Genomic DNA, 10149 nt, shown 5'->3' on the forward strand with positions numbered 1-10149 from the left:
GGCCATTTGAAAACGAGGTTACATGTTCCTCTTCCGGTCCAGCCATATTGAATTCGTGGAACCGGCATCTCTCTAGGTGCTTAATCCGCCGACATCGCTAAAAGTGCGCCATGGAAAAATTTAGCATCGAACTGATCGTAGTGTCCACTCTTTTGGCTACATGTTGCACTGCAAATCAAGACACTGTCAACACTGCCATAGTCAACAGCAACGTTGAAAGGAAGATAGATATCAGTACTCATCTCGCCAAAGTTACCAACGTCATCACTTTGGAAAATACAGGAAAGGGTGCTGTGAGATCTTTTCTGTTTGCACTCGAAGATGCAGATGCTAAGGATCGCTTATCCTTCATTGGAGCACAGGTATGTGTAGTTGTCTTGTTTAGGAGTCTTCATATGCATTCCTTATCTCTGAAAATATTTTGGTGGAGGGGGGAGGGAGAGACTTTGTTCATGAATCATTAATTTATTGTTTATGGTTGTAGTTTGTTATTGCACTGTTGGTTTGGAGCCAAACAATTAGATATACACAGCATTTTCTCATTAGGATCTGTTGTCATGTACAAACAATAGTTATTTATTATTTTATTTGCAGACAAAGGTAGAAGACGGAGAGGACTCAAACTTACCCGTATCTGAAACCACTGTCACAACTGATGCCAAGTAAGTTGCATACAATCTACTGACATGACAGTTACTGCAAAAGTCATGAAAGACATCCTGCAGTGTTATTGGGTGTGATTGAATTGAATTAAGTTTGTTGTTGTTGTATTTTTTTGTTATATTCTGTTCACCAAGAAAGGGGATTTTTTTTTAACCAATCAGATTGTGCCATCACATCGCATCACATACTGTGAAGCATGCATTGATTGTATATGGGCAGTATATGGGGAAATATGGTCATAATTTACTATTGAACTGAAAGCTGCAAATATGTCTAGCATACAAAAATAGATCACGATTTAATTAAATTATTTAATTTAATTATTATTATTATTATTTATTATTTTAGAGATGAACGAGGTTCTTATACAGGCATTTGCTTTTTATAAAAGACCATGGAATTTTGAAATTTTAAATTAAATGTTTTGATCTCACAATAAATGTTCAGAGATGTGATTAAAAAAAAAAAACAAGGCTAATTCCTGCTTTAAGCTCATTTTCTGTTGTTGAAAGTTTTATAGAATTAATGTCCATACCATTATTGACATGTTTTCTGCATTGAGTTAGACCTTGATTTTAATTATTAAATGATAATAATTCCTCAAGTTTTTTCTGAACTTGTCATAAAACGTCTGTGTTCTAGGGGTGCAAAGTTTTGGCGCATTGACATCCCAGCCCTCGGTGAAGGCAGCACAACAACGGTCACCGTGGAGACCGTGTTCACCCACGTCCTCCGCCCCTACCCTGCCCAGATTACACAGGGGGAGAAACAGCTGATGCAGTACCACGGCAACCTATATTACTACTCCCCATACTCCACCAAGACCCAAACCACCTCTGTGCAGCTGTCCTCCAGCACTATTGAGAGTTACACCAAGACCAAACCAGTGTCTGTCAATGACAAGACCATTACCTATGGGCCTTATGAATCTAGGCCAGCTTTTACTAAAGTAGGTGAATAGATGAAAAATGTTCCTTATTTCTGCATATGGTGAAATGTTCTCTATTTCTGTGTGTGGATTTGATTTACAGACCAATAATTACTTTTATTAAGCAGTGGCTTTTTTTTAAGTGGTGGTAAATTGCTTATAATTAAAAAGCAATCATTGTGAAATCTATTAAGCCTTACAAAACTTGGCTTTTAAGAAGTGTGGGTTTAATTGCGTCATGGTCAAACCCTCTTCACCTCATGACATTGGGTCTGATTTGGTATTCTTATTTCCATTCAGGGTGAGGTTGTGATCCACTACGAGAACAACACGCCATTCCTGACGGTGACCCACCTGACGCGGACCATAGAGGTGTCCCACTGGGGGAACATTGCAGTGGAGGAGACATTTGATATGTACCACACTGGAGCCAAGCTGAAAGGTCCCTTCTCCAGATATGACTACCAAAGACATCAGGATGGAGCTTCTTCCATTAAATCATTCAAGGTCAGTTGGAATAGAACCTTTCATTTTCTGATTCATGGAAAGAAGTTTTGCCTGTTAAGACGCTAAAGAATTTTATATGAATTGATCTGCTTCTATTCCAATTTTGTAAGACCTGAGCATCTTCAGCCAATTTGCCTTCCATCTATGCTACATGATTTCCTTCTTTCTTTACTCAGTGTAAATTATACAAACTTTAAAAATATTTTCAGACTGTATTACCTGCCAACGCCAAAGACATTTACTACCGTGACGAGATTGGTAACATTTCCACCAGCAACCTGCGAGAACAGGACGAAGGCATGGAGCTGGAACTCCGCCCACGTTTTCCTCTGTTTGGAGGCTGGAAAACCCACTACACTATCGGCTATAACATTCCAGCTTATCAGTATTTGTACAACTCAGGTAAGTTTAAAGTTTAATAGGCATCTTGTTAACAATTTATTCATTTGTCTTTGTTTTATCGAAATGAGGAAATGAGCTGCATTAGGTAAGATTCATTAATTATATAGATGCCTATTTTACCATAATTGTGATTGAAAAAAAGATTGTTTGAATTTTGTGTTTTTGCTATAGAAGTTTATTGGGCCTGAGCTACCATTAGAACATGTTATTCATTACATTACACCCATTGGTGCTGTATCTGCAGTGTGTATGTTTTAATTGAGAAGTTTTTATTTCCCCCCCCTCAGGTAGCAACTATGCACTGAAGATGCCTTTTGTAGACCATGTGTATGATGATCAGGTCATAGACTATATCACAGTCAAGATTATCCTGCCTGAGGGATCCAAGTAAGTATCCTTATTGACCTTATTTATTGACCGCAATAAAATGCAAAGACTGGTTTGCTGTTCAGAATATATTAATTGTTAAGAAAATTTTTCAAGTAGTTTACAGACATGCTGAAAACTCTGAGGGCAATGCAGGCCAATTGGCCTGCTTAGATCTGAATATTGCAGGCCCGGACAAGATATTGCCGGCCCAAATGTTTTTCGCATTAAAATGTATATTTACCCTATTTCGCGTAAAAACTGTGCACTTTTAACTTCTGCTTTATACACTTTAAAAGGACAGTTGAGTAGCAATTAGGTGATTAAAAATCAAATAACTGCATCTTTGAATAGATCTTTTATTGAAAAGTAATTTTACTGCTCAGATAACGTCTGGGTAATATATGACTTAAAGGTAAACAAAGGGCCAAAAAGGCATCAAAACTCACAGAAAACAAATTTTCCATAGGTAAACTGCAATTTTCCTAGACTAACCTTAAACCAGGCCTTACCTGAGCTAAATCATCCGTCTAAACTACCCAAGAGCACTTTTCCAAGTTTTGAGTTTCTTACAGCAGCTTTAGACAAAATGTCAAATTATCCCAACCTACACATGACTTTAACTTGCATTATATAAAGCTTAAAGCAATAATAACTCTTCCTTTGAGATTCAAAATTCCGCATGAAATACATTGTAAACAACGCATGGAAATATATTCTATTGTATTTTACCACTAAAACGGCCGTTATTGTAGTAAAACTAAAATCTGTGCTTGTCAATGGGGCTTTCGGTGCCTTTCTTCCCAGTCATCAAAGCATTCGTTGCTAATGACGTAATGGTGTCACGCGGATTCTCGCGTTCATTCGAGACCAATATAACATGGCGCCAAACGCATTAATGCGGACGCAGACGTAAGTTGCGAGTTTTTGTACAGTGCGTCGGATAACGAAAAGCCCAGAATGGCACACATTGTGGATATAAATGCATTTTTAACAAAAAGACGAATATATCTCATGAATCTTATATAGTGTTGTTGTTGTCTGCTTTTCCCGCGGTTTTAAGTAGGTCACCAGTGACTTTGCAATGTCAGAGAGAGCTCTGTCAGTTAAAATCTCTTAAGAGATTTTAACAAAAAACCGTACGTTTAGGAAAAAAACCCTGGATTAACTTTGAATGCAGGAATGGGGTCGTTGACCATTGGTAAGTACGGGAAAATTGCCGTTTTTTCCAGGAAAATTCAATTTTTGGCCAAAACGAAGAGTTATTATGACTTTAACAGTAAATTGTATTACTCTGAAGTATCGAATAAAAGTACTGATGGAATAAAAGTACTGGGTGGAAAAAATCTCGAAATTTAATAAAAGTACTGGATGGAATAAAAAATATAAATAAAAATAAAGAAGAAGAAGAGACAGAAAAAACTATTTATCATTGTAAAAAAAAAACTTTCAGCAGGTAAAATTCACTCAGTATTATTATTTATATTGAAAACAGGATATCTAATTTATTTTCAAAAAAAAAAAAATTGCCATACGTTCTGAATAATGTACCAAAATGTCATTTTTGTCACCGCCTAATGATGAAAATATATAATACATTCGTGTGAACAGCATCCACGGATACGAGTTCAATATCAGGGTCCGTAGACGCACCAAAGCCGTCTCCGATAGCCATACGCTGTTAGGAGACGTTATTCAAAGTAAATTTATTCTCAGATATAAGGTTTGTTTTGCATACCTGTTAACTCCTAAGGGTTTATCTTACATAGAATTGTGATTTAACATCGTTTAAATCATAAATCCGCATGAAATAATTGATGTTTGAAAACAGACAAAACTTATTTGCTGCACTTGAAATGACCTCGTTAGCTATAAATACGATCCTATCACCTTGCGACATGACATCATTCAATCGATATACATGAGTAGTTGTCACTGTTGAAGGGAAAGCACATCTATTTATAGGAACTGAAATCAGACAACGCATGTTTCGTAGTGTTCAGAGAGCGACTTCCGCTTGACCTACTTTCCTGTGCTGTTTGTCGAACAGTAGGTAATGAGTTGAGATCTCGATTTTCTTCTCATTATACTTCAATTTAAGAAAATAAAAAGCGTGACTTGTACTCGTATAATTTCCCGCCGGTACGATAGGTAGTTAATAAACATACTGGGTGGAAGATTTTTGAAAAATTTATAACCGTACTAGGTAAGTCAGAAATTATTGCCGGCCAAATTGGGCCGACATACACTAAAATTTTAAGAATATTGTCGGCCCGACTGTCGATTGGTGGGTCAAGGGCCGGCGGCCGGCAATTTTCAGCATGTCTGAGTTTATACAACTTAAGACCAGATAACACTCCCCCCTTCCGAAGACCAATTTAGTGTTTTGCCCCACAATAAATTTTCATGTTTTTGGAAGCCCAAGTTCACATTTCATTAAAATGTTTGATTTTCAAACTCAGTTTTGTCTTATTATTATATTGGATTCCTTTTTCAATGTAAATATTTTATTTTGTAAATTTTATTCTAATTAATTTCTTGTACAATGTCAGGTTGCTATGTTTTAATAAATTTACTGTCAATATTATTATTATGGCATTTAAGGAACATCCAGTTTAACCCTCCCTACGATGTGAAGCGTGATGCAGACAGTCTCCACTTTACATATCTGGACACAGTGGGCAGGCCAGTGGTCACCCTCCATAAGACCAACCTGGTGGAGAACCACATTCAGGACTTCCAGGTAACACTGGGATTTATCACACAAATCAGGGCTTGATATTAAGGGTGGCCCACTGGCCCTGGGCCACTGAAAACCAACCTAGGGCCATTGAATCGATGGGGTCACTGGACCAAAGACCAAGTAAAATGTCATGTCAAATCATCCTTGCAATATTTACCACTATCGCGGGCCAGTTTCGAAAAAAGTTAGTGTCAAGCCCTGCAAGTATAATACAAAACGTACTAATAGGGAAAACAAGTGCACTAGCGATAGATTAAAATATATTTGTCTTTCCAATTCAATTTTGCCTGCTTGACTTGCTCATGTTGTGAAACAAAGAGAACAAGGCAGCAAAGCTGTCAAATGTACAGACAAAAAGCAGGAAATAACTATGCACAAAATAGGCAACTGTTAATTCTGATGCAAAAGTACATTATGTTAAACTGCAAATTCAACATCAAATTTTAATTATGCTCAACAGGTAATACCAATTGAAGTAAAAGGTGTAACAAGCATAAGGCTTCAGGCCCATGGCAGTTCAAGTTCACACTTTGAAAATGTATAACTTCCAGAAAAAGAAGCCAATTAGACTGCTTTTCCAACTCAGGCTGCATTTTAGTCCTGTATTTCTTTTCTGAACGTTTGGCAATCATCAGTAACATGGTTTTCCCATAATGGTCATCATGGCAGCAGCACCCAAAATTGTGTTTTCTTCTATTCTGATGCAATATTACATAGTGGTTAACAGCATAATGACCGTCAATTTTTAATAATAAAATATACGTATCATGGATTTTCAGAAAATGTGACTAGCATGGGTCTTCAAGCCCATGGAACTTCAAAGTCACACCTTGAAAATGCCAATATGTGAAAAATTAAATTTTCACAAAAAACTGTTTAATTGCCAGAAAGAATTACCAAACAGACTGCATTGCCTACTGAAGCTGTATTTTAGTCCCATGTTTCTTTCCTGTAAGTTTGAGAACAGTAAGTGACATGATTTTTCTTAAATGGTAATCATGGGAGCAAAGCCCAAAATATTTTTTTCCAAATTTTGATGCAATATTACATAACGTTTAACAGCATAATGACCATCAATTTTTAATAATAAAATATTAGTATTATGGATATTCAGAAAATGTGACTAGCAAATGTCTTCAGGCCCATGGAACTTCAAAGTCACAACTTGAAAATGCCAAAATGTTAACAAGACAGCACTGTTCTGAAATGTTTTTTTATCCATTTTTAACACTTTTTTAACATAAAACAAAATTAACACTTTACTGCCATTTTTATATGATCAACTGAGAAAATTGATGAGATGTGAAAAATATCAATAAAACGGTGTCAAATGTCCAATTTCCTCCATTCTGAGTTTCTGAACATAGTGAATGATTGAATCTTACAAACTGTAATGATATGAGTTTATTTCCATTTTTGAAACTTTATTACACAATACACGATAACAAGTTTACCATCATTTTTACAAAATCAACTAACAATGTTGTAAAGATGCAGGAAATGTCAAACAAACACTTTTACGTATCTTATTAATTAAATAATGAAACTGTTAACATGCCTAAAAATTGAATCTGAGGAAATGTGAAACAAGACGGCACTATTCTGAAATGGGTTTATTTCCATTTTTAAGACTTTTTTTAACATAAAACAAAATTAACAGTTTACTGCCATTTTTATATGATCAAGTAAGAAAATTGATGAGATGTGAAAAATATCAATAGAACAGTGTCAAATGTCCAATTTCCTCCATTCTGAGTTTCTGAACATAGTGAATGATTGAATCTTACAAACTGCAATGATATGAGTTTATTTCCATTTTTGACACCTTATTACACAATACACGATTACAAGTTTACCATCATTTTTACATAATCAACTAACAATGTTGTAAAGATGCAGGAAATGTCAAACACTTTTACGTATCTTATTAATTAAATAATGAGACTGTTAACATGCCTAAGAATTGAATCTGAGGAAATGTGAAAAAACAGCATAACTTATAAAATAATGGTCCGATTATGCTGATTTTCGAACTTGACCTGCGTTTTAGTAAGATTGATTACTCCTGTGAGTTTCATGACAACAGGCCTATGGGTTTTCCTTGAAATGTGTTAACAGTGTTGCATATATGCTGAAAAGTGAAAAAACAGCATAACTACTAAAATAGTGGCCCGATCATGCCGATTTTCAAACTTGATCTGCGTTTTAGTAAGATTGATTACTCCTGTGAGTTTCATGACAACAGGCCTATCAGTTTTCCTTGAAATGTGTTAACAGTGTTGCATATATGCTGAAAAGTGAAAAAACAGCATAAATTCTACAATAATGGCCCGATCATGCTGATTTTCGAACTTGACCTGTGTTTTATGAATATTCATCAGCTCTGTAAATATAAAGCCAAAAAGTAAAACTGTCTTCCACTTATGGTGTTAACGCTGAAAGTGCACGGCGACGGCGACATGATCGGCGACGACAGACGCAGGTGATGGCAATATGTACAGACACATCTGTGTCTGTACATAAAAATGTTTTTCTCTATTAATTGTCCTTCTGCTTACAATCCAGAATAAATAAGAATAAATTAGAACAACTGTCTATCTATCTACACCGGACATAGTAAGATGCTTATTTTCCTGCTCATTGAACAATTCCAGATGATTTGCGATGTTCTTGTGTCTCTGTGTCATCTTCATATTTTGATTCTTGTCTTTCAGCTGGACTACACATTTGGCAAGGTTTTATTGCTGCAGGAGCCACTGCTGGTAGTGCTGGCATTCTGGTTGTTGTTCACAGTTGTCATCATATATGTGCGCCTGGACTTCTCCATTACCAAGGTCAGTTATAGTCCTGGATTCTTTAAGAGGCGACGGGGGTTACTTTACAATACAATTACCAACAGTTATCTTCTTTATATTAATATTTTTGAATCGCTACCTTAGGTTTAAAGCTATATTAATATGATGGTTTAGATATGAAATCATTTTTACAGCACAAATAGCGGTTTGGCACCTCTTAAAAATTAAAACAAAAAAAAAAAAGAAATAGAATAGTCTATTCTTTGAAATTAATCTCATTTTTTTCCCTCTCAGGATGAGGCCAGTGAAAGCCGTATGCGCGTGGCCGGGCTCGTTGAAGAAGTTCAGAACGTGCATGACAAGCGTAGTGCCTTATACCAGAGCTATGATGATGCTGTCGACAAGTACAAAGCCAACAAAGACACTGCTGCTTTCACCGCACAGCGCAAAAAGATAGACGCTGACTACAAGGCATTGACTGAACAGTTTAAGGCTCTGCAGGCCAAGCTTAAACAAGAGGGCACAGATGTTGCAGAGAAGGTAATTGGGCTTTTTTTTTTTTTTTTTTTTTTTTTTTGTCAATGAATTTCCCCTAGGGACATACCCTAGCTTAATATGTGTTCTAGCCAAATAACTTTCTGGTAGTTGAGTTTTGAGTCAAATTGTTGCAATGCATTGGTTGAAAAGAAAATTTTATTTATTTTTAGTGTGTGTGTTTGAAAGCAAGAGGGGAATTTGTTCTACTATGTTTTAGATGTAGAATTTACATTATATAAAATCTCATTCACCATGTTTGTCTTTTAGGTTGCGGAGCTTCAGCGTTTGGACACCCAGTTCCGTGAACAGGTCAACATTGCAATCTCCTACGCTGAGAAGTTAATTGCTGGCAAGATCCCCAAGGCTCAGTACTTGGAAGCGGAAACCAGCACCAAATCCAAGAAAGAAGACATTTTAGGAAAGATGGAAAACATCGTCACCAGTCTGTAGCTTGCTTAGGCCGTCCTTAAAAGATGTGGATTTATATTGGAAATTGTATGACAGTACTTTTTAAAGTCACTCAGTAAAGCTTTGTTAGTTGTTGGTCAGCACTCCATACCAAATGGTCAGGCCGTAGTCTTGACACAGGACAGTAAATGACCAGGATCCAGATTTTATTGACCACTCCCACCATCCCTTCATTGAAAGGAAGATGGGGGTGGAGAATAAACGGATCCAAGTTTTGTCTCCAAGATTGCTAAGCAGGATGGATTGAAAAAGAAGCGTCGTATGGCAGCATTCCATCGTCAAAGACTTATTTTAAAAATGAATCATGAATTAAGATTGATTCTGGACATTCCTTGTTGGAGGATAATCTTTTGAAAGTTAGAAGTGCAAATTATTTGCCACATATGCAGTGCATGCCAATGGAAAGATAAGGATTTTCAATAAAAATATTTAATTAAAAACCGATTTGTTACTCTTGTCAAAAGTTTTTCTTTCCAAAATTTGACTTTGCCAGGAATTTGAGTTAAAATCCACCTCTTGATGCAGATATGTTTTCTAAAGTTATTAATACTTGTAGAAGGATGAATTGGGAGACTACTATAAGGTTAACAAAGGTAGGTATGCTTAGCATCTTAAGCTGATATAACTGCATGCTTCTATAGTTATTACATTTTTGTAAATGAGAACAAGAAAGATTGTGACATTTTTACCCATGACAATATGACGCCCCATACCAACCCCCCACTCAAAAAAAAAAAAAA

The 10149-nt window shown here is 36.2% G+C and overlaps 1 protein-coding gene and 1 long non-coding RNA gene across 2 annotated transcripts; one reads left to right on the forward strand and one right to left on the reverse strand.

Moving 5' to 3' along the window:
* The first annotated feature begins 8 nt into the window (after window positions 1-8).
* Window positions 9-9853, forward strand: LOC106150524 (dolichyl-diphosphooligosaccharide--protein glycosyltransferase subunit 1). The gene is made up of 10 exons (XM_013523426.3): window positions 9-362; window positions 595-662; window positions 1306-1612; window positions 1892-2098; window positions 2308-2500; window positions 2788-2887; window positions 5471-5609; window positions 8324-8443; window positions 8699-8944; window positions 9209-9853. Exons 1-10 carry the CDS (start codon window positions 111-113, stop codon window positions 9389-9391), a joined length of 1815 nt encoding a protein of 604 aa, XP_013378880.2. The 5' UTR covers window positions 9-110; the 3' UTR covers window positions 9392-9853.
* Window positions 3297-4256, reverse strand: LOC147761010 (uncharacterized). The gene is made up of 2 exons (XR_015334938.1): window positions 4139-4256; window positions 3297-3505 (listed from the first exon to the last, which is right to left on the reverse strand). It is a non-coding gene; the product is annotated as an uncharacterized LOC147761010 (long non-coding RNA).
* Window positions 9854-10149: the final 296 nt, after the last annotated feature.

Source organism: Lingula anatina, chromosome 6, assembly GCF_051362555.1.
Source record: "Lingula anatina isolate TDL-2025a chromosome 6, LinAna3.0, whole genome shotgun sequence".
Taxonomy (NCBI): domain Eukaryota; kingdom Metazoa; phylum Brachiopoda; class Lingulata; order Lingulida; family Lingulidae; genus Lingula; species Lingula anatina.